The 26001-nt window shown below is 38.7% G+C and overlaps 1 protein-coding gene across 4 annotated transcripts in view; it reads right to left on the reverse strand.

The window, feature by feature from the left end:
• Positions 1 to 8298: 8298 nt before the first annotated feature.
• The window catches only part of Sncaip (synuclein alpha interacting protein), a 149034-nt gene continuing 131331 nt past the window's right edge, over positions 8299 to 26001 (reverse strand). For 3 of the 4 annotated variants that reach the window (XM_047556334.1, XM_047556335.1, XM_047556336.1), the window contains exons 9-12: positions 21721 to 21813; positions 19939 to 21007; positions 18598 to 18668; positions 8299 to 8915 (exon numbers count right to left, since the gene is read on the reverse strand). In XM_047556334.1, the coding sequence (XP_047412290.1) occupies positions 8831 to 8915; positions 18598 to 18668; positions 19939 to 21007; positions 21721 to 21813 (1318 nt within the window). In that variant the 3' untranslated portion in view covers positions 8299 to 8830. The remainder of the gene's footprint in view (positions 8916 to 18597; positions 18669 to 19938; positions 21008 to 21720; positions 21814 to 26001) is intronic. The other variant, XM_047556337.1, reaches the window with a different exon arrangement.

Raw genomic sequence — 26001 nt, forward strand, 5'->3', positions numbered from 1 at the left:
TAAATGTGTAGTACTAAATTCATTCAAAGGTATCTGTTACTAGTGGTCTGATAGTGCTATTGTTGGATATGAATTTGTCATTCAGTGCTGGCTATGTGGGTATGATGCCTTGAACATTGAATTATTATAAATATACCAAAAGAGTGATGCATAACCCCAAAATTATGCCCTTCACGATTATTTATTCTATGGGTCAAGGGGAATATGAGCTATTTATTAGCTTTAAAGTGGTTTTCACCTTATTGAACCACATTCATACCAATAAAACATGACTTTATGAGGGGATGTGTTTTAGTTCTTTTTATGGTTAAAAACTGAAGTGCCAATTCTTACACTTGAGGAGTTATTCAATCCTTCTTTTACTATTCTTTGCTTCTAGAATGGACTCCCCCCACCTTCCATATTTGCACTGGACTGACTGGTAACTTGACATGGCCAAGTGAGTCAGTTCTGGGAAAGCAGGTCCATGGAAACAATCAGCCTGGAGGAAGAACTGCCTGGCATTAATGGCTGCAGCAACCTACAAGAGTGGGTAGGTGAGCAGGATAGTGGAATCTCATTTTCTGGAGGTTTCATGAACAAAGTACCTGATTTCCTCTGGAAACATGATCCTGAGCTACTTCCAAAAAGTTTGGCAACTAACTGCTCAGGACCCCACACTTTTCTTTTCTAGGTGTATTTTATTAAAAAGCAAAAAAGAGGGCTCTTGACCTTACAACAAGCAAAGTTGGCAGAAGCTGCTTCACGGCTAACAGTGTAATCTCCCTAACATCAGCCAAACCTGCCATGGGCAGAAGATTGCGGGGATGCCTAATGTTGAGGAAAGTGTTAATTCTTACTTGAAACTTCATCTTACAGCCATTCCGAAATAGTCATTGCACAACAGAGGAAATTTTCAGCCCCGGTTTTTAATTTTCTTCTCTTCTGTGGGCTGGGGGACAGACCTCAATGTTATTTTAACTTCATTTTCTCCAGGCGAGGAGATTTACTTAATTGGGTAGCCAATCAAGAAACCCTGTTGCTGAGCATTTTGTCTAGTGCAGCCCTGTGCTCCTTCTGCTATGTCTGTGGTGCATCTGGAAAACAAAAGGAGCCCAGGGAGACAGCTCAGCCAGTCAGATGTGCCTGGCAGGAGGCTGAAGGATACTCAAATACAGGACCTACTTCTAAGGGTACACTGGGACAAAATAAATTTCAGCGAACTGGTCCTAAAGTCAAAAGTGTGATTTTTCTTGCTTGTCAGAGTTTAAGTCAGGGAAAGAACAATAGCTAGGCACTTAGTTGGAATGCTGCCACAGCACATAGGAGCAGAAAGAAGGGCTTTCTGTCCTCTTCTTATCTTTCTGAAGCTTAACCATGGGTTGCTTTCTGCTGGAAACTTATCACAACGGCAATTTTGGGGGAATGTGACATCACAGGAATTTTTCTCACAGATGTGGGTGCAGATCCTGATAAACATGGCAGTTTGCAGCATAATTCCAGGGACTTCGCCAGACAAGTCACAAATAGAATGGTTCCCTTCTTCCTGAAGTCCTCACAGATTTTAGGAATTGCTGTGATACTAAGTCCTATATGCGGGCCAAAAAAGGCAATCACCATCAGTGACGTAAGGACAGAAACTTCTCAATCTAACTTTGTTATTTACTCCCTGACCTGCTATTTACTGCTATAACAAGAGTATTAAAATTTTAAGTATGATTGTATTTAAAAGTATCAAAATAGATAAGTGTAAGGGAAATAAATGCTACAAACAGGAGATAATAACTTCAGCAATTTGCTTACATGCTTTTTATTCTAATTTCATGTAAACATGGAAAATAATCATGTGAAGAAGAAAATTAAGGACAAAGAAATGTGAGTTTTTGTTCATCTGTGAATAGCAGAATTTTCTGAGTAAAGGACAAATGATAGAGAGAGAGAGAGAGAGAGCACTTAATGTAAAGGGGAAGGTCTCTTTCACCTCTACTGAGCTTTTTATTCTTTGAACTCAGATAACATATTTTCCATGTTATGGAGTCAGTTTTCCTCAACACACACCACCTCCCCCACCCCCAGCTCCTTTGTTCATCCCACTAAGCCAAGATCTGGTACTTGAGCCTGGAATTTATGGACCATAAGGGAACAGAATATGACTTTTTGTAATATAACTCAAGTTGGGGAAAGAAATACTCTTACCGTATGTTACAGGGAACACACATAGTAGCTCTGAGTTAATCTCTGCAGTGAGGAAGATGGCCTGTGTCCTTAGCACCCCAGCTGCAGAATCTTAAGCATCCGCTCCTCCCACCGAGCAAGGGAGGGTCATGGAGTATGTCGGGTCAGGTCATCTGAGAAGCAGTCATAAAACAGGAATAGATGTGCAAGGGATTTACTGGGGGGAAATGCCTCAGAAGAGTAAGGGGGGAGGGAGGAGGAGTAGGCAGAGCCCTCAGGCCTTGATGCACAGCTGACACTGAGTTAGGAAGGAGGATTGGGCAGGAAGGACCTCAGACTGCAACACATTTTAGAGAAAGTTTTGACCAGGTCAAGGGGAGTCCCAGGCCACAGTTGTGCTTTATAGCAGGGGCTCCTGAGGAGAGCTCTGAGAGTGGGGATTCACAGTGGCCCACAAGAGGGACGTGCTAAGCTAGCAAAGAAGAGGGCAGAGGAAGACTCACAGGGTCCAGGACTCAGGTCCTGGATTCAAGTTACAGCCAGGAGACAAATGGAATAAAACTGAGAACTTCTGAAACTCTGCTTTCTATGGGTTCAAACATGTTGCCTGATCCAGGAAAGAACTGACTGAACACTTTCCAAGTTTCTCTGAGTTTAACAAGCTACTGGCAAGGCCATCAGGCTGAGGCAGAGTTGTGTGTCCTGTGTTTTTATCTGCGATCTTCGTGTTGATGCTTAGTCACAGTACAGGAGGACATGGGTAGACAACCACTGCCTCTGAGTGTATTTCTCTGTCTCTGTTAAATGCCAGCCTTATGAGGCATCTCCTTGGTCTCATCCAAATCTAGAGCAATTTCTCCTCCTCTGAATAACATGACCCTTACGTTTGTCCGTATGATTCCTTGTCTTTCCATGTATGAGCATGTGATTTCTCCCTTCTGTGGCAACAATAAGCATTTTGGAGGCAACAATTGCTTAAGCTTTAAATCAGCATTGCCTGCACATACAGTGTTGGTTTGAATAATCACTTAAATTAAATAAATGAGCAGGATTGGGTGGGTAGGTGGTAAGGGAGAAAAAATAACAAAAACATATATTTATTTCAGTCAACTTGTTTTCAGAAAGGCTAGGGTGGTTTGTAATAGAAGATTTAAAAAATAAGAACAAAGGAAGGACATGGAGTTGGAGAGATAGGTATTTTAGAAAAACCTAGGCTATGGATTGCTACTGAGATTGAATGCAAACTTTACTTTTGACCTTTTCCTGGCAGACAAGTCAAAAAGGAAAATATAAGTTATATAAGTTTCTTATTAGCTAATAAAAAGAAACATGCCAGTTTATCTGGAGGTGTATTTTCCCCTAGCACTAACTCTAAGAGGAATTTATTTTATGGCCCCTTATAGAGCCATTGGCTTTTTAAACATATGATGGTTTTAATAACAGTTTTACAAAAAAAAATGGAAACTTTTTTCTATATAGCTATTTCTTATATTGATTTTTGATAAATGCCTTAGAGCAGAGATGATATTTCTGTGAAGACATGGGCTATAGTTCACCCATCAACAATGAAAGTAGGTCGATGGATTTTATCTGGGCCCAGAGACTATGGAAGGACCCTGGGAATAGCATGTTTCAAAAATAATGACACAGGATACAATATTCTCAATTTGACATCATTACCAAGCAAATGAAGTTATACTCAAATAGAATATATCTTCAACTGCATTTCTTTGAAATTTGTCTAAACAGTTCTTCCCTAATGCACATATTTTGGTTTGACCCTGGACCTTCCTGAGGGTAGAATGGTCTAAATTCCACATACATAGAATGATCTAAACTGATTACAGTTTGTCCTCAAAATTTTAAGAGATAAACCACTCTGAAAAATCTAGGCTAAGGATTGAGGGATGTGTGAAGTGTTTTTAAAGAAAAGTCCTCTGATGTACACATCGGTTTAAGCACCAAACACAATCAAACATGTTTCTATTCTACTCTGGGATTTCTTCAAGACTTGGGCATGCTAACGTGCTGTTGCTAATGGAATTCCTGGTAAACAGATTATGACATCAAGATTAATGTGCGGGAAGTTTGTTGCTCTTGGGATCAACATTTATGGGAGGAAAAGGGGGGAAAGGAAAGGAAATGGGATTAGGCAGAGGAAGAAGTTGTGCTAAACCCATGATTAGCTCTCAAGTTGAGATGACTCTTTGGAGTTGTTCAGAGTTGGGTGAAGGACTGGGCCTTTGTATCTCCATATTAACAAGTCATTGCATAGAGACTTCCCTGCAAGTCATTGCATAGAGCCTGCCGGGGAAAGTCTCTATGCAATTACTGGTCAATATGTTCTTGGGCAAGGGTTTGTTCTCTTCAGCCAAGGGTGCTTCTCAGAGAAGGTTAATACATGAGGACTTTGGGCCTTCAGTACTGTCAGGAACTGGGATATATATCTTTTGTTTTGGAAGGTGGTTTCATAGGGTTGTACAGGATTTTTGTATGCACTGTTTACCTAACTAGCAAAACATATTTTAATTATAAAGCACAGACAAATGTCCCCCAGACTTGGCAGTAAATATAATACAATGAAATGCAATGCTGTTTTATTCCAATGACTTGCATGTATATTCTATTCTGTCAGCTGAGTATGTGTATTAGGTTTTATTTTGGTTGGTCCTACCCAAAGTCAAGTGATTTAGTCATTTAGGAGAGTTTATTTTTTACTCAACTAATAATGTAAAGTTCAGAGCTTGTACAGATGCTCAAGAAAACAGATTCCTTCCTCCTTCCCTCTTTTCCATTTCTTGTCATGAGACTTGTCTTCATGACTAAATAGGCTGTGCTCTACCCCAGAGAGAAAGAAGAGTGATGTACAAGGATCAAAATATCAGCGCCAGGTAAACTTCTTATTGTACAAAATTTCCTGAAACCCCTCTATGAATTTTACTTACCTCTCATTGACCAGACTAAGTCACAAGGTCATTCCTTGCTTCAAGGGCATGTAGGAAAGATGATAATCAAGGAGAGTACCTAGCACAGTACCTTGTATGGGATCAATAACCATTTGTTGAATTCATCAACACACAGAAAGATGCTTCTTCTACTTACATGCTTGGCCAGGAGGGAGAGGTGACTCACTTTTTATTGTAAACCTGGGTATGGCATAATTCTACTTCCTGTAATTCCTTCTTTAAAGGAAAATCCTATATGTGAGGTTTTGAGATCTTATGAACAGAGAAGAGGGAAAAGAAAAAAAGGGGGAGGGAAGATGACAGCAAAGAGGGAGGGAAGTAAAGGAGAGAAGGGAAGTGGGACAAAGAGAAAAGGGAAGAAAAGGTGGGAGAGGAAGGGCAAAAAGAAAAATAAGGAAGAAATGAAAAGAAAAACAGATACGGGTGTTGAAAAAAATCGTTAGTAGACACACCATCTGTGAGAGGCCATGTAGAGACGCTGTGGAGATCAACGGACTTCTGCTGTCACTAGGAGATGGGAACCAAGAACTGGAAAAGTTACGTAAAACTATGCAATAAAGAAAAAAAGGAAATAATGAAAGATAACACAGGACATAAAGGTTGGCCCATCAACAAATGAGTGTTATGGGCAGTAGAGAGGGTGAACTCCATTTTTATGGGTGAGGGTCAAAAATGGTGCCAAATATTGCAATAAATTTCTTTTTCTTACTTAGCTTTATCAATGACCTCAGTCTCAAGCATATATGTGGACATAAAAGGAAATACTCTAAGCCCATTTTGTATCAAGGAAATTAAATATTTTTGTACCATAGGGAATTGAACATTTTTATAGTTATTTTCTCTCTCCTGTATTATCATGTGGTTTATGATTATTCACTTTGGAAAAAAAATTCTTGAAATCTTACTTGAAGATATCCTTTGAGAATCTCATCCCTACTCCCAACCCATGATGCACATCCAGAACTTTGTTAGGGTTAAAGTCTTGATACTAATGTTTAATGAGAATAAATAATGGAAATTCAATCTGTTCAAAGTGGTGATGGTTTGGTATCTTGTTATCTTTTCTAAGAAACATTCTTAATTTGATGTGTTGAACTTTGGAAACACAAACTCCCTTTAGAGACATTAAAGAAACCAATCTTTAAAAGATGCTGACAGATGTTGTGATTTTTTTTTTTTTTTTAACACTGGAACTGAGTTTCCTACTCTGCTGCATGCAATTAGGCATGTAGATAGAGCTTTACTCATTTTATTAGCCCAATGGGAGGGAGTTGGGCAGGATCCCCAAAGCTCTGCTTACTAAAAGGAAGCATGCTCTTTTTCTTTAAGTAAATGTGTTTTAATTCCTATAGAAAAACAAGTTTGCATTTTCATTTTTAAAATGCCACAGAAGACTAAGTTTGTGGTAAGGAAAACCTCGTCTCTATTAATTTCAAGTAACCACAATTTATCCATTTTATAAGGAACTTGGACAGTAAAGATATGTATATGTGTAATTTAAGGGCCAGCATTTTTAGTGTCCTAGCAACATCATTAAACATAGAAAGCACTATCTTGCCGTCTGGCCAATTTGAATCTGTTCAACTTTCTTATTTTACCTATTTTATTCTTTGCTCTTCTATACTTAATACTGTAGGGTCTAAAATGTTATTAACTTTAAACAGTTGAATTGTCAGAGTTTTCTAGAGTAAGGTAATCTCTTTTAAACTCTTAGAATTTTCTTGGCTATGTTTAATTGATTCATCTGTCTTGCTTAGATAATCTCTGCCAAATACCCAGACTCCATCATCTTTCACTTCTAAGAGCACAGTTTCAGAACCAAACTGCAACCTCTGGGAAACAGAATGAGCACTCTGAGTCCCTTATCTTTGCACACCCCTTTCTGAGCCTAGTCCTGAAAATCACCTCATTGTGTTACTCATGTCACCTCCTCTGAACCAGCAAAAACCACAGGAAGCATACATTTCCCATGGACTTGCCACATATTCTCTTACTAGAATCTTGAGCAACAGGACAGAACCATGAAATATGAGGATCAATCAAAGAAGGCAGATGAAGTCAAAGGGCCAAAATCAGAGGCAGGGCCTCTCATTTGAGAACAAGACAGTGTGAGAAATGCTGAACTACACATGGCACCGAGTTCTAATAACAGCAGTTCACAAGGCCCAAACAAGGACAGAGCCAGTTGGCTAAAATTCATAGACGTGTTGCTCTATAAGTTGGAAGGAAACTACCTCCTAGATGTGTATGTAGGCCAATCTTGTCCCTTTCCAGGTTTCTTTAGGAGGTCCTGTCCCCAGTCCAAGACCAAAGAGTCTTCTGGAAGTAGAGCCAATGCTGGAACTCATGCTCCCTGTGTATTAGTCAATGAACTAACGGGACAGCACAATGTAGGACTGACAGGATAAAGAAGTGGGGTGATGAACAAAATTGTACCAAAGCCTAACTCAGGTATTTACCGGTACTGTTACACTGGACACAGGACTTAAACTTGCTTAGGTTCAATTTCTAATCTAAAAAATGCAAGTTGTGGCACTGCCACATAATAGGGTCTAGTACATCAAAGGCACTCAAATATTAAAACCTCCTTTCATACCTCACTGCATCTTATCAAGTCCAGGCTGACCCACATCTGTAAGATTGCCTCTGGATTCAGTCTGCTCTGCATACCTGGGTGCAGAATGGTCCACATGGGACTAGCTGACATTGCTAGCAAGCAGTCCTCCCTCCGCTGGTAAGAATACATTCTACTTTCAAACTAAAACTTGACAGGCCATGCCAATGCTTTGAAAATAAAGAAGTTTCAACAGAAATATATTTTTACATGATAAGATGAAACCTTCTGGAACTTACTCTTATGAACTGGGGCTCCACACTGTCTCCTAAAGGGATTAGACAAGGCTTATAATGTGTTAGAGGCAAAAAAAAAAAAAAAAAAAAAAAAAAAATTGACTCAAGAAGGGACTAAATCCTTGGTTGTCATTCGTATTTTCCCATGTCAAAGCTAAGGTTTGAGAAAGCAGAAGGATTGGCTTACTTTACTTTTATTTGTCGGATCCTTTAGTACTTAATGGAACATAGAATGTTTTATTTGACCCCTATGGGAAAACAGTTAAACTGGGCAGTTTGTTCTTGAAATCAAATATCAGCAATCAAAATACTTTCAAAGTCCCTTAGAAATCAGAACATCACAAATTTATTAGAAAGTAGGTGCCCCAAGCTTATAGGTGGCTGTTAACATTGTTTTTTATTTCCTTTATACAAAAAGTAGAAATGACAGGAAAAAAAACACTTTTGACAGAAAACAAAACCACTGACCTGGTCTCATTGAGGAACAGAGCCAAAGCTGCCCTTGTTAAGGGGAAAGGGAAGTTCAACCAACATTAGTAAACACCCATGCAACTGTTGAAATTCAAGATGGTGTCAGTGGCTTGGTGAATGTCCTACGAGCAGGTGTCGATCCAATGTTAAAAAACACACATTTGCCCAGTCATGCTTTTAAACAGCATCTTGTAAAAAAACAAGATATATATACAGATATCACTCAAAAATGTATCTGATATAGTTTAATAGTATAAATTTAAGGCATCCTGATATTCTGTTCTTCGGCTGGTGAGGCATTGTTCTCATGGTTCTGTTTCCACAGAGGATAGTCCAGTAATTTCCAATGGTGTCCAAAGGGCATCAGTGAGAGATCATAGAAAAGGAATTTACAAAAAGAGTTCTTTTGACTCTGGCTCAGCAATGTGCTTTATGCTGTAGGATTTCTTCATTGTTCTATTGATTTCATCATGCCTAAGTAGAAGAGAAACCACAGGCCAAAATTAGATAAACTATGGTCAAGTTACAAGACAATGCCACTGAGCAGTCACCGAAAAGGGAGATTATCCACACAGAGATCACACTGAAGAACACTTCATTACAAAAGGCAAATTATTCTCTTTTCATATACACCACTCTTTCAATAATAAAAGCAAGAGTCATGCAACAACACACACTTACTGAACACATTCACATTTGGCACCAGAAATAATTTCTCACACTGATTGAAATCCAGGCATCCTACAGTCAAGAGGATTTTATCAGATCAAGCAGGTAGGATGTTTAGTACTGATAGCTGAATGCAGGCAAGAGATTTTCATACTTGATTAACATGAGATCATGGTGACACATTTTATTTTCCTGTAAGTTTGAAGAATGCTTTTTACTTGTATAAGTGGTTACTGATTAGAATGTTGAAAGACCACAAGTAGGTAACTCTATGGGAAAAGGAGGCAAATGGAGAGCAATAAGGCTGTTTCTTCCTCCATACATGATACCTCCCAAGTATGTAGAAAAAAGAACAAACTCAAGGCCTGGAACAGCTTTGGTCTTTAAATGAATTATCATCTGTAAAGATTCATTCATTTTCATTTGGTGTGTTCCCGTTCTGAGTTAAAAAGCTTCCAGAGAGGAGCTACCTCCTGATGGTGGGAAAGCCTACACACTACTAAATTCCTTGGTGTTACAAAAGAGAAGACCAAACTATCTCTGGTAATGGTTCTCACTGACAGGAGGACATGCTTGGATGCAGGAGAACCCCAGTTAAGGTTTTCTGACCTCAAGATCATGCTTGCTTACTACTATGGTTTGGATATAGTATGTAAGTTCATGTGTTGAAATTTAATCCAAGTTGTGAGTTATCAAGTGGGTGGAAACAATTCAACTATGATACTTAGAGATGGGGCCTCTGGGAGATCATTAAGTTTAGATAAGGTAGCCTATTCAAAAATTGGTGCTGGGAAAATTGGAAATTCACATGTAACAAAATGAAATTAAACCCCTATCTCTCACCTGGCATAAAACTTAACTAAGTGGATCAAAGACTTAGGCACTAGACCAGACACCCTGTACCTAACAGAAGAAAAAGTAGGCCCGAATCTTCACCAAGTCAGCCTAGGATCTGCCTTCCTTAATAAGACTCCCAGAGCACAAGAATTAAAATCAAGAATCAATAAACAGAATGGATTCAAACTAAAAACTTCTTCTCAACAAAGGAAACAACCAATAATGTGAAGAGAAAACCTACAGAATGTGAGAAAATCTTTACCACATGCAACCCAGGTACTGCATTAATCTCCAGGATATATAAAGAACTCAAAAAACTTAACAACCCAAAACACAAATAACCCAATCAATAAATGGGCTAAGGAACTGAACAGACACTTCACAGAAGAAGAAATAAAATTGATCAACAAATATAAGAAAAAATGTTCAACATCTTTAGCAATTAGAGAAATGCAAATCAACACTACTGGAAGATATTATCTCACCCCAGTCAGCATAACAATTATAAGAATACAAACAACAATAAATATTGGCAAGCATGTGGGGAAAAAGGTACCCTCATACTTTGCTGGTGGGGATGCAAATTGGTGCAACCATAATGGAAAGCAGTATGGAGATTCCTCAGAAAAACTTGGATTGGAATCACCATTTGATCCAGCTATCCCACTTCTTGGTTTACACCCAAAGGACTTAAAATCAGCATACTACAGTGATGCAGCCACATCAATGTTTAATAGCAGCTCATTTCACAATAGCTAAACTATGGAACTAACCTAGGTGCCCTTCAACAGATGAACGAATAATATATATATATGTAATAATATGGAATATTACTCATCCTTAAAGAAGAATAAAATTATGGCATTTGCCAGTAAATGAATGGAGCTGGAGGATATCATGCTAAGTGAAATAAGTCAATTCCAAAAAACAAAAAGCCAAACGTTTTCTCTCATACGTGGATGCTAATTTACAATGGGGAGGACTAGGGAAGAATAGAGTTACTTTAGATTAGGTAGAGGGGATTGAAGGGAGGGGAGAGGTATAGGAATAGGAGGGATAGGGGAATGAATATGATATTATTACCCTGTGTACATATATAACTATATGATCCTACTGTCATGTATAACTAATAAAAATAAATAAAAATTTAAAAAAGAACAAAAAATAAATGGCATAACACTCCCCGCCCCCCCCAAAAAAAAAGATTAGATAAGGTCATTAAAGTAGAGCCCACATGATTCAGTGCCAGTGGTTTTATAAGAAGAGGGGAACCAGAGTTTAGCCACACATGTTCCCTATCTTTTACAATGTGATTCCCTACACCACCTTGGGACTTTACTAGCAAGAAAGTCATCACTAGATGTGACCTCTCAACCTTGGATGTCAAAAACATGAGACAAAAATAAGCCTGTTTTCTTTATAAAGTTACCAAGCTTCAGATATTTTGTTATAGTAATGTAAAACAGACTAATATATTCATAAAGACCATTTAACTTACTTGCAATGTTCTAGTAAGCATTTGATCATTACCATCTGAAAGTTATAATTGTTATTTCTATTTATTCTTCTGAATAAAACTTCAGAGAGTTATCAGTGGACAAAAAGGAAAAGGTAGAAGTCAAAATAAAAAGCTTGATTGTTCAAAAGATGTGCCAGGGACTTCTAATGAAGCATGATAGATTAAATGCACACATTTATTATCTTTCTTGCAAACTAACACTTAAATGAAAGTAAGTAAAGTTTAAAAAGGCATAAGCCTGTATGAATAAGGTAAATGAGAGAAAAGAAGATAAAAGACAAAATACCTATCTTTCACAAATGAAAAGGTGAATAGATACTTAGAAGTAACAGAGAAGAAAAAGCAGAAACCTAGGATTGTAGTCAGAGAACCCAACAAACTGATTTACACTTCAAGCTTCAGGAATTAGGAACATAACATGCAGCTGATGACAACAGTAATTATGTAAAAGGATGAAATGTTCTCTCTCATATCCATAGAGACCTCCAACTCATTACCTGAAAAAAAGTTAAGAAGCAAAACTGTGCAGAGTAAGATACCTTTATTGTAAAAAAGAAGGCAGAACATACATTTGTAATTGTTTATAAGAATGAAATAAGGTTTGTGCATATAATGTTGTAAAAAAGAAACCAAGAGAAAACAAAGTGTTAGCGGAATTTAAGACAATCACTGAAGATGTTTAAAAAAATCAATAATAAGATTGGAAAGGAAATTTCAGTAAATGTCCTAGAAATTAGAAGTAGAAAAAGCAAAAGTATGGAAAAAGATAGAATAGAAAATATGAGGATCAATCTAGTACATCCAACATTAGAATACTAGAATTTCTGGAAAGAAAGAACAGAAAAATTGGAGAAGAGAAACTTTTCAAAGAAATTAGAGAAGACATTTCCCAGAGTCCAAGCACATAGGGTTTCAGATTGAAAAAGCCTGCTGCGTACCCATAGCCCAGGAATGAAAGCAGACCCACAGCATAGCAAAGCAAGAATGGAGGAAGGACTGTATAGAGGGAAAAGAGGGGTGGGAGGGGTGGGGGGAAGGGAAAAAAATAACAGAATGAATCAAACAACATTACCCTATGTAAATTTATGATTACACAAATGGTACGCCTTTATTCCATGTACAGAGAAACAACATGTATCCTATTTGTTTACAATAAAAAAAAAGAAGAAATCAAAATGGTGAGGATAAAGAGAAAATCACAAAAACTTCCAAGAGATCAATGATCAGAGGGGAATAGAACTTCTCAACACACTGGAAGCAAAGGAAAATGAAACAATGTGTTCAAGAATCTGAGAGAAAATAATGCATATGTAATTATATAATATTCTATACCCAGCCAAACACTCCTAATCCAGTAAATTGAGATATTTTCAAATATGCAAGTTCTAAAAAAAAATTAGCATTTATTCATCTTCTTTAGATGGGAAAGTATGTTTACTAAACCACAAGAATAACCTCTCCCCTCCAAAAAAGGAAAAGTGCAGCAAATAGGGTCTACATAGGAGAGAAGCGGAAGCAAAAGGAATTCCTAGATGACACAGACAGGAGGTTCCAGGGTGACAGCCGTGCCGCAGTGCCAGAATGCAGCTGCAGACTCGGCAGGAACCGAGAGGAGGGATCCACGAACAGACACACCTGAGTTTTCTGAAAGCAATGAAAGATGGTTTTTGTCTCAAGCAAAGTGTTTAGAAATGAATCATAAACTAAGGGATCAAAATTATTTCCAGGGAAATCATAAAATTATATGAGAAAGAATATGTAATGTGTAATAAAGTATATCACATGAATGTTTTGTGATTAATATTTATGTAGCCATAATAATGGTAAATGATGAATACTGATTTAACCCCTTTATATAACCCTATTGAAGTCGGGGGAGAGGAAGCGAATGTGTGTGAGGGTGAAGAGAGTTGGATGCTAAGACAAATTTGGTTCATTGTTAAGAATATGGACTTTGGAGCCAGTTTGGTTAAATTCAAACCCTAGTTCTACAATTTATAACCATTGTTACTGTGTAATATTGAGCAAGATACATCATCATCTATGCCTGTATTTAATTTTGATTATAATAGTAGCTGCCACATAGGGTCACTGTGAAGATTAAAACAGGATATGTATGTAAAGCATCTAGAATATTCTCTGGGATATTTTACTTTTTCTTATTTTTGCAATACTGGGGAATGAACCCAGGGCCTCACCCAAGCTAAGCGAGCACTCTGCCATTGAGGTCTATTCCCAGTCCTTCTCTGGGATATTTTAAGTGCTATCATTTTTTTACTTTCTATGGTAGGATGCCAGTAGATAATAGGGATAATAACTGAAATTGCAAATTCATATGAGGATGCTTTAGAAATAATACTAGAGAAGATATCTGAAGGAAAAGTGGTTGATTCAGAGGAATAGGAATAGGGAACAGAGTTGGGCACAAAACAGTCAGGTTTTGTTGTGATGCTATTATTATCATTATATATATTTATATCATCTTGACTAAAATAAAAAGGTTTTAAAAAGAAGGTTTAGGTTGTAGTCTAAAGGTAATAAAGTTTATTTAGACTTTGATGGAACACTTCTGCTTTAAAACAAGGGGTGCTGTGTTCAAAACCCCCCAAAAATACTTTCTTCGGGATAAAACCCAGCATGATTAGAACTGAATCTAAACCAAGTAAAATGTTATCCTGAGGCATTCATATGAATAATATCATAATAATTCATTTCTCCCCAAACCCTTCAATTACCTAGTCCTGAATCACCAGTATTCAAAGGAACAAAAAGTGTTTGGGTAATTCTGGCACAAATCATTCAGATAATTTGCTGCTCCTTGATTTCATTTTTGGATATGAAATCACATACTGAGTGACCAAAATTGGAAAGGAGAAAAGGCTTACATTTAAATAACAGTTTTGCAAGTAATCTAATGTGCTGATTCATCTAGGCACTGATTCCATATTTCCATAGCCCATGGTGACCTCGGTGATCAGCTCAAAATAGTCTACACAGCATGCAACTCATCTCTACTGACAACAAAGAATGGTATTTTTGATAGCTCCCTGAAAACTTTACTGAGAGTACAACTGTACATTCCACCTACTAAAAAAAATGGGATTCCAGTTTAAAGTTTGAAGACTTGTACTTGAAGTACCCAAACTAAAACTCACTGTAGGAAGGACTTGTGACCCAAAAATATTGACACAGAGCATATTTTCTTCTGTGAGATAGAATTGGGTATTTTTCCTCTCATTTCTCTTTTCCTTTTCTTACTTCCTTTTCCTTTCCCTAGTTCTGCTTCTCTGTAAATATTTATGAAGTCCTTCCCATGTGCTGGACACCAAGCTAGACACTGGGAGAAGCAAGGGAGGTACAACTGAGCTCTCAAAGAGTGCTGCTTTTATGAAGCTCTTTCATTTTTAACACAGCTTACCCTGCTTTAAATGTATCCTACTTTGATTCTCTCTTGAGAGTTCAGAGACCATGCCTCACTCTGGCATAGCAAAATGTGTGACTTAGTGCTCAAGATGGTGATGAAATGAATGGCCAGGCAACAGGGATGTGGCATCCAGGAAAGTTATACATCTGTGCTGATCTCAGTGTAGCAAGGAAAAGCCCAATGACTGGCTGGGGCAGGGATGTTTGGGGAAGGCACTGGAAGGTGTCCAGTAGAGTCTCTATTTGGTTTTCTTAAACCTCCACCAACGACTTCTTTAAAACTCTAGACTTAAAGGACTTGTAGACAGACTCTACTGCTCTTTTAAAGTACAAAGATGCCCCTAGTGGTGGCAGACATGTAGTATGAATATGACATGAATCGAACATCTCTCCCCTTTGGTGTTTTTGATTCATGACTGGACCTTTGGGGAGTGAGAAAAGGAGGGTGGAAATGGAGAAAGGAGTTGTTCCTTCTTAGGTTTTCTGACTACCATTAAACCAGAACTAGCATGCTGAAAGAATGTGTCCTGGTGGGATGATTTTGATTTCCATGGCAGGTTCTTCTCTGCACCCTCTCTGGGGCACAGCAGATGACCACTGTCATAGCAGATGTCACATCACCATGGGCTAAACAGATCACTCTCTGAAGTGGCTTTTGAACAACCTTTTAATCTGCAAAATATTTGATGTAAACTCTTGGCTCTGCATATATAATTCCCAGTGTGACTAATTCCTTGGCAGTAAAATCCACACTAATGGTGTTTATTGCTTAATGTCTTTTTAAAAAGTCTCTCCTAATGCTGGAGCTAGGATCAGGGTTTCCTGATGCTAACCCCTCAGGCAGCAGTGCCACCAAGGTCAGAGAAGGTGTTACTGGCTGTGGCCAGAGATTACCACCTTCTGCCTATTGGTAACTGGAATCAACACACACTTCATGTGTTAGGGATCTCAGACAGACTTAAACTGGGGGAAAAAATGTTTCACTGGCATTTTGAGACCAGTAATTGCAAAAATTCCATATGAGTTGTAATAACTCAAAACCAACCTATCCTTCATAAGAAAAAGTAAAGATAAATCTGCTAGTTATAAACCAAGTCATCCTCTGCAGTTGAAACACACTGGGAAAGCTGTTCAAAGTAATAAGGTTGAATCTAATTTTAAAGGGCATTGGAAAGAAATTTAGCTTCTTTGCTATCAAACTGTGACCAATTTAGAAAAATAAATAGCAAACAGAAACCCCTTACAGAGCTGACATTCTTTAAAATGTTCTATTTATTGCTCCTGTTTTTCCTTTACCAGAAAAAATAAAAATGTCTTAGGAACTAAAAGAGATTTTGTGTATCTCTGGAATTGAGGTCCATTGTCCCACTCTTTTTCCCAGGACTCTATTGATGACAGTGACTTTTGGCACCAATTCCCACCTGGGCAATTCCTGTGACCTGAGAGGAGCCATCTGGTCTTCCAGTAAATTCTTGGGCCAAGCTTTGAAGCTGTTGATAGATAAATACTTGGGCTCCTTTCATTCTTGCAGTTGGGTCCCACAGGTGAAACAGGGCAGGCACTGGAGTCAATTAGATATTTTTCATGCCAGCATTTTACTCTAGTTTTAATTTCTCCAAGGAGTCTTTATTTAAAATAGAGAGATCCATCCTTGATTTATCTAAGACATGAACCAGGCCAGTTGTCTCCATCTGTGTGTGATTATAAGTGAATCAGTGAAACCTTTTCTCCCCAATATGAAAAAAAAACTAGAGTGTCTACTTTGTATGGAAACACATGCTGAATTAAAACTATGATAAAGTGTAGGTTAATTTATAGGGCAGTGAGGAGAAGGGATCAGGATGCTTATTTAATACATTATTTTTACTTGTGGGTTTCTAAGTGGTTAGTGCTGAAATTAAACTTTGCTAATACATAAAGTCAGAGAATCTAGAGTGTTCAGAACTAAGCCGTTGGAGGGACAGTTCCTTAAGCCCAGTGGGAAAGTGCTAACCTAGTGTCAGATGTCTGAGTAGCCCCATAACCTCATTTTGTGCTCCGACTTTTGTAATCCTATTAGAGCAAATTGCTCAGCTTTGTTCCTTTGCTTGTAAGAAGACAGGATGAAATATTTCTGGCAGGAGAATCTATTGTGATACTAATAGTCTTGTTCCCAGTGCTCTAGGAATGGGAGGTGTTCATTCTCCTTCCTGCTCCCAGGGAGTTTGCCAAATGTGCTTCCTTACTTGGGAGTATTGCCAGTGACTTCTGATTAGGGACAAAAGAGAATTTCCCAGGCACCAGAAGACACGTTCAACCCAAGGCGAGGGCAGAGAAGGGTATAAAAGCGGTGACACTGTGTTGAGAGCAACATAAGTGGGTTACCACCTGTGTCTGAGAGGGGAGTATTTCTTCCTCTTCCCTGTTGTACCTCAGGCCTTTGACTCAGCACTGGCCAAGATTCTCTGCCCCAGGATGGTTGGAAACAGTCCAGGGCACCTGCCTTGCAGCCACGTGTGCGCCGTACCCAAGCAGATCACTGGTGACCAGGAAACACTGAACCTCCAAGGCTCTTCCTTCAGTTTACCAATTCATGAGACCCTTAGGGCATCCCCTAGCATGACTGAGATTTAATTTCCCTTCAGCCTGAGTACAGACCTAGAGCAGATTAAAGCTGATTTAGAGATGGAAAAAAGGAGAGTGACTTTCTTGCACCTTCATATACTGAACTGAAATCCACATGAACAGTACATTCTCTCTCTCCTATTTCCATTTCTCTCTCTCTCTCTCTCTCTCTCTCTCTCTCTCTCTCTCTTTCTCTCTTATACACACACACACACACACACACACACACACACACACATTCTTGGGAGAAGTTTGAAAGAGTGTTGAATGGCAATCATGATTTTTCAATTTTTTACATGATTTAAAAGCAATAGTCTCCTTTTAAAATGAGTTTAAATAGATTTAGCTTTACTCAAATAAACCAGTCAAGAGACACTGAGCACATCAGCTCCCCTTGGGCTGCTCACTTTTTACTCCTCCCGTTCTCCTCCTGGTCAGGAAATTGGGCATATTTCCAGTGTGGGGATGAACCCCATGCTGCAGAAGGACTCTGCCCAAGGAGGTGCCCTATTCACCTGATCTTCACTCTTTTATGTACAGAGTCCACGTATTTTGAGTTGGAAAGTAATTTGAGAAATTCTTTTATTGGTGGGCTTCTGGACAGGGATTGGGTTCCTAATGCTAAGCTAGAGAAGTTTCAGCCTGGCAAGGCTTTGCTTTTCCCAAGATCAGGGCGATGGTGACAAAAGGAGCTTTCTATCTACAGTCAGCCCTGAAATAAAACTCTAGCTCTGTTTCAAAGTTCTGATTCTGATCTGAGGCTGACTCCTTCTACCCATGACACGAAGTTTAATTTCAATACTTACTTGGTACTTGACTCCCTTAAAATAAAGACTAGAAGCCAAAGTCAACTAAGAAACACTGCAAGTTTGTGAAATGAGTAGATTCTTCTGACTGATCCTGGAACAAAGCCCTTCCAATGGATACTAGCTACCTAAGTCCTAGTTACCATCTGTGTCTGCTTCTATTTTGGGGGAGGAGTTGCAACTTTCATCTTCCTTGGTGTCATCCCCCACTGAAAGGTTCTACAGGCCCGTGATTTCAAAGCTCATGCACTTCAAAGCCAGGGCAATGCTGCACAATGCATCTCCAGGCACCACGTACCGTGCATAGCTACGTAGATGCTCTTCGATCAGCGTGTTAGAGGAAAGATGGATGCAGCTGCTGTACATCTCCTAGAGAGGTGCAATTAAAATCATCTGAATACATGCAACAAGCTGGGCACATGCACAAGACCCAATAAACAGGAAGCATGCTGGAGACAGAGCAGAGGACAGCAGCTGAGGACACACTTTAGAGAGTAAGGAAACTATTCAGAGGATTCTCCATTTTCTACTGCTTTAGAGAATCCATAAAGTTACTTGGAAAAGTTCTATTTGAGCAATTTAAGTTTTGACATATTTAATCCAAGAGGTCTGGTGTCTTGGCCATGAGTGTGCCTTTTCTAAATGGGACAAACACATGCTAAAATTCATTTTAATAAGGACACATTACAGAAGAAATTGGTATATAATACAAAAATTGTTATTCAATCAGTTGATTTGGTAGCACAGAAAGAATGTGGACTTAAACTTTTGTGTGATTAGGATTTCACCATTATTGCCAAAAATAGTTTATAAAGATCTGATACCCCATTGGGTGGTTTATCTAGATGGAAGGTGGATGATCTGGGTCATTCTTTTCCACAGAGAATTGTGCATTTTGGTTGCTCTGCTATATTTTGATGGTGTGGCAAACACAGAGCATGCAGAAAACATTGCCTAAAAAGATGTTCATATCTCTTATTCACTGGATGCAAATCACAAATTATTGTGCATGGGTTTCCAATAAAAGCAATTATCAGATGTAGTTTATGGCACACTCTGCCATCCCCTGTGTACTGGCAAGCACTCCAGACTCCTGCAGCCTCCAATCAACACTTAGGAGTCTGTGTTTTAAAATGCCAATGTGGAGGCCCCCATGGTGTATTCATTTCAAAGGTCATTCCAAAGTTGAGTAGTTAAAAGTTGTTAGAAAGAGAGTTTCTATTTATGTGCCTTTTAATCGGGCTTGAGAATAAACTATCCAGTCACAGGAAGAGAACAAGCTCTTCCTGAGGCAGAATCAATGCCAAGGACCTGATTTTGTATCAACTGGGGGTTTCATCTTATAGAACTGCCTCCCCTTCTAGGACCCCTACCATCCTAAGGTCAAGCCTTTGAGGAAAATCAAGAGACCAAAATATAATCTCCTAAAATTTATTTACCTGTCTCTCTCTTTCTTATTTTCCAAAGGTATTGCAAGGGGCATGCACTCTCACATAATACGTTTCATTAGAAACATGAATTTGGCTTTAGGAATTTTTCTGAGGATTCCATCAAGGTGCTACAGATCAGCAATCTGTAGGATTAGCAACAACTGAACCAATTTAAGGGCAAAAAAGGATATTCTCCGAATAACACTCACTGCCTTATTCTTTCCTTTGCTAGCAGAGCTTGCCAGGTTTCCCTTGGCATCTGTCGTCTTCTTTCCAAGTGAGGTCAAGGGTAATGTAGAGGTCTTCAGCTGGTTGGCTGCTTGATAGTTGTTGTTATTGTTCTGGTTGCCACTCAGTGTCTCCATGATGGACCGAAAGGTTCCAAAGGGCCTTTTCAGTTGCTCCCCTGATTCACCGCTTGTGGAGGTTCGCTGGAGGGTCCTGCCCCTCTCTTTGTCTTTTTCTCCATTTAGTTCGAGGTTAGTTTGCTCCATCTGCACCACAGGTTCCTCAAAGGTAACTCTGAGTTTCGAGTTCTGAGATGTCCGACGTTTGGAAGAGGGAGACTTGAGGGCACTCTTGGGACTCATGGCAACCTTCTGGGCAGCAGTACTGTCAGGGCTGCACTGGGTGGGCTCTCCAGAGGGCTGATTTGGAGGAGTGTTCCCCGAGACTGGACATTGGGGTTCCAAGTCTGGTTCGCTGCTCTCTGAGGTGGGAGATGGACTATGGCCATCTAGGGATTTGGAGGCCTTGGTACTAAAAGGAAACCTGCGTCCTGATGCCAAGGAGTGTTTCTTTATCATCAGGTGTAAGCTTTCTGCGCTGTCTATACTCTCCACACTCTCCACAATGGGCTGTGGCCGGGGCCTGTCAGGCTTTCGCACAGGGGTGTTCTTGGGGTCCTCAGAGTTGTTGGAGTCCGTGTCAGATTCACTCAGTGACCTCTGCATCAGCTGCCTCAGCCTGGCTAACTTGAGTTCCCTTTTCTCTAGAGGAATCTTTTTCAAGTTTCTAATGGATGTCTGAGCATCCTGGAATTCCAAAGATAGCTTTTCTTGGGTACAAACATTCTCTGAGATTTCTTTTCCCAATAATTGGCGCAGGATTTTATCAGAATCTTCGTCTTTTGCTTTGACCCTAGCCCGGCTGGAAGCTGACAGGTTTCCAAGAACCTGAATCCCTTCTTGGACTCCTGATTTGCTTTTGGCTGTAGACTCATCTTCAGCATCTGAAGATTTCCACTGGGACTTTCTGGAAGCTGGTGAAGAGGGTGAGCTGAAAAGAAAATGAAGGATATATGACATGACTTCTTAATGGGTTAAGTAAAGTGACTCAGTCACAAGTCCCTGTGTGGCCTTATAACCATTAAGAATTGAAACATAAATAAGAATGGAGTTAAGAATAATTGCTTAATGACTTCTCAAAGCAATTTGCAAATACTCCATAGTTGCAACTGTAGGTAAAGTACAGCAAGCCTTTTACTGTAAGTTTATTAAATTTGCCTGTTTTACTATTTACACATTAATTTTGCATAATTTTTCCCAATTAATTCCATTTCCCGTAACCTTACTAAACTAAATGTCCTTATTCCCATTTCATAGATCAAGAAATGAAAGGGACAGAGTAGATGACCTGGTTATAGTTGTAGAACAAATAGCAGAGCAGGATATTAGTCCAGGTCTTCTGACCCTAGGTTCATTGACTTTTTCAGTATGACATCTTATTTTTATTCCCATTTATAAGAACAATATATATATATAATCAGAAAAATGAGAAAATACACTCCCTTTATGTATGATCTATCAAAATGTATAAATGTATTCTACTGTCATGTATAACAAATTAGAACAAATAAAAAATGATGAAAAAAAAAGAATAAAATGTTTTCTATTGTCATTTTTTAAAGAAGAGTTTAAAAGGAAATCCAGAAGGCAACTCAGGCATTTAAGATATTTAAGAACTCCTCATACCAGTGTGCCTGGTATTACCTGGGTGAGGAAGGGAGTGACTTGCCCTCTGATTTCTGGGCTTCTAGAAGTTGCTGGAGTTGGTTCTGCAGTGTGACTCGCTCCACTGTCTGTCTACAGAAGACAAACAAAAGATGTTCTCTGATACATGGTTATGAGCTTTTTCAGTGATTTTCAATAAGTTGCAATAAACTAAAAAGCCTCATCAGTAAGACTAAGTATATAAATTAAAACTACTTCTATAATGGCAGCTATTAAAATGATAATATGCTTGAATATCTATGGACATACAAAAGGTTGCCTAATATACATATTTGGTAGAGAATATAGGGTATAGACTTCATTTAGAAAACACACGTTATTATAGAAGTTGAAAAAAGAAACTCAAACTGAGCTTTACTTCATAGAGATAAGCAGTGCTTACTGAGCCCTGTGGTACTAGAGTGGTATTCCCAGAGATGTTCACCCAGGTCTAATCCCTGGAAGATGTGACTGTGTCACCTTTATGTGACAAAAGGGAAATAAGTTGTTTATCAGCTGATGTTCAAATAGGAAGGTTTGACCAATTCTGTCAACGGCCTGGAAAAGCAGGACAGGACTTATCCTAGAGTCTTCAGAAAGGAACACAGTCCACCAACACCTTGATTTTAGTATGGAAAGAAACCTACTGGCCTCCTGACCTACAAAGTGTAAGATAAATTTGTGCTATTTTAAACCACTAATTTTGTGGTAATTTGTTAACAGCAATAGAAAATGAATAAAATTAGCATAAAAGATAGTAACAGATCTCATGAGCCAGGGCATAGAACTGAATAAATGAGTTACAAGTGCTAAAACAATGACCACACCTTGGAGACCAGGAGAAGCCCAGTGCTCTTCTTGCAGGACGTCACTGCACATACTCAACAGTCAGTGTCACCTAAATCTAGTTCTGTGAAATCAGATTCTGAAATTACTTCCCATAAACCCGAGAAGCAGTCAGTTGTATTCCTAACATTTCCTCCTTAAGCCTGTGAGCTCATTTTATCTCACTCATTCTGCCAGACTCACCCATTGAAAACTTAGTTGCCTAAAGCAGACTCTAGCAAACTTTCTTTTTTAGCAAACTTTCTTAAAGGGCCAAAGAGTAAACATTTTAGGTTTGTGAGCTATGCAGCTCTGTCGCAACTCTTCAACCTACCTTGCAGCATGCTGTCATCCTTCCACAATACCCATGTGAATGTGTGTGGCTGTGTGTGGATAAAACCTTTTTTATGAAAACAGGTGGTAGGCTGGATTTGGTCCAGTCTATAGTTTATCAACCCTGGTTTAACTAAAAATACATTAGAACTTTCTAGTATTCCTACTTTTGCTAGTTGGTAATGCATGTCAAGTTTTTGAGAAAAAAATAGTGAAATTGGATAAACCAGATGAAGAAAGATTTTATATATATATATATATATATATATATATATATTTTGTTTGTTTGTTTTTTGTTTGTTTGTTTTTTATCTCTTTTTCTTAGCAGTGGTGCTTAACCACAGGGTCACACCCCCAACCCTTTTTTAGTTTTTTATTTTGAGACAGTCTCACTAAGTTGCATAGGGCAGTTGCTGAGGCTGGCTTTGAACTTGCGAACCTTCTATCTCAGCCTCACGAGCCTCTGGGATTATAGGCATGTGCCACCATGCTTGGCAGAAAAATTATATTCTGCTTAAAGGATTTATTAGGTCTCCTAAATGAATTATGACACAGTAAAAAAAAAAAAAAACTATTGGGGGGCGATTGGGTTGACTGCTGGCTGGAATCTCTGCTATGAATGGGAAGAAAGATTCTAAAGAAGACCTCAGAAAGGACTGGTCAACTTTAATGATAGAAAACATATTCCCACTGTGAGTTTGTTAGGGCTGTTGTAACAAAGTACCACAAACCAGGTTACTTACACAAAAATTTATTGTCTCCTATTTCAGGAGGCCTAAGAAGTCCATGATGAAGGTATTGGCCAGGTTGGTTCCCTCTGAGACTGTGACAGTCTGGTCCATGCCTCTTTCCCAGTTTTGAGGAGTTTGCTAAAAAACTTTGGTGTACCTTGGTTTGTAGATGCAGCACCCTGATTGCTGTCTTCATGTTCTCCCTGTATGTATGTCCCTGTGTCTACATTCTCCCCTTTTATGAGGATACCCGTCATCTTGGATTAGGGCCCACCCATATGACCTCATTTTATCTTGATTACTTTTGGAAAGACCCTGTCTACCTCCAAATAAGGTCACATTCTGAGGTACTAGGGGTCTGGATTTCAACATACATTTTTGGTTGGGGCAGAATTCCATCCAAAGTATGTCAACTTGTCTTGTGACTTCATTAGAGCTGAAGATTGTCATCCCAAAGAGTAACTATGTTTCTTAACTATACAAAGTTAGTGAAGGTATCATAGTAGGAAGAAGCATCAATTCTCTTTCCTCAGAGTTATGAATTGGGAAGACTAGTATTTTGCATTCTCAGAAAACATTTCTGTACCTGCCCCTTTCTGTTACAGGTACCCCACTGCCTGAGGCACAATATACTGTCACTAAATCAACTGGATTTCTCTGTTCATTTATAGTTCTGCCAACTTACTGAGTACTCAGGAAGTGAAGGATTAGGATCAACAAGGTAACCTCTCATATTGTCACTGGCCTAACTGGAGATAACTGGAGGACTACTGTCTGTTAGTGCATAGGTGTGTTTTAACCCAGAATCACCAACAGAGAGAGCAGCCAGGCCGCTAAATTGGAGACGTTCAATAATCAGCCATATAGCTCATGAAAGCTTGTCAGATTCCACAGAATGAAGACTGAGGAAAATGTTTTCAAATCTTTTCTCCATTTTAGAAAAAATATTCCATTGAATCATTTTATAGTTCCTCTTTATGGATATATCCACATGCTGGAGGAAATGGATACTGACAAAGCATTTTGGAAAAACACTGGACAAAATGTCTACATTCTCAAGATGTATGCTTTTTGTTCTAGCAATTCCCTTCCTAGGAACTTATTTTTAGGAATACCTATATAGGTACATAAAGATATAGGTATGTTCACTGTATTTTGCATCCTCAGAAAATTTTCTGTGGAAAATAACTTACTGAATTGTTCATTAATTTGTGTTCATTTTGTCTGCAATTATATTGAGACCTTTAAGCCTACTCAGCTAATGTCCTGGGAAGTTTGGTTCACTGGACAGAGCATGCTTGAAGGTAACCCTTTCTATTTTAAGTTTTAAATTTTATTTTATTTCCTAGGAAAAGTCTAAACTTATTAAAGAGATTATTTTAGGTACTGGCAGGGGGAGGAGTATAGAGACTATAACTTTAAGGCAAGAAAGTGGCAGTAGAGAGATCAGACCAAAAGGTCCAAGGCTTTGTTGCATGATTTAGACTTACGGCCAATTAAAGCCTCTCACCTGCCCTAGCCCTCTTTTACAAATGAGGTATATCCAGGGCACATGCACAAACACTATATATATATATATATATATATATATATATATATATATACATATACATATATATACACACACACACACATTTCTCTCCCTCTCTCCATATATATATATATATATATATATATGTGTATATATGTGAAAGTATATGTATATATATCGAAGTAAGGCATATTTTCTAAAGTTTGATGTTTTAGATTCTCCTCCTAATCTGTCAACATTACTTTGAATACTGATTCCAATTTCCAGGGAACCCTCCTCCATATGGCAACTAATTTATTGGTGAGCTTTCCAAGGGCTAACCATGGTCCTCTCAGGTGGCCTGAGCTCCTTAATCCTTCAGCTTGCTAGAGATCCACCTGATGGATGTTCATCTGGCCCCCTTTCTTCAAGCACATCATGTGACAATGCTTCCCTGACACCTATATATGTAATGTGTACCCATTTAAATAATATCAAGGAAAGAACTGACTTTAGCCATAGAGTAAAAACTTTTCTACTCCTAGGATTCATTAACCATTTGCTTACTTTTTACAGTAAGTTTGCTGGTGATGGTTACCAAGTTACTTAACCATACTTATATATGTATATATATAATTTATATATATTCATCTCTAACCTTTTTTTTTCTCTCTCTCTCTTTCATGATCTTGATGATCTCCTGGAATATTAAGGACAGAAGGTGGAAAATGACACATGTGTGTGCCTTCAACGTCCTGCTACATAATCTGGCCCTGAGATGTGAACATGGAGTTTCTCTCTCTTCATTTACTGTGGCTTATATTCTCTGCTTAGGAAGCTTTGCTCTGCACTTTGTGGTTTAAATATCATTTTGCCGCTGCA

The sequence above is a fragment of the Sciurus carolinensis genome, chromosome 6 (assembly GCF_902686445.1).
Source record: "Sciurus carolinensis chromosome 6, mSciCar1.2, whole genome shotgun sequence".
NCBI lineage: Eukaryota > Metazoa > Chordata > Mammalia > Rodentia > Sciuridae > Sciurus > Sciurus carolinensis.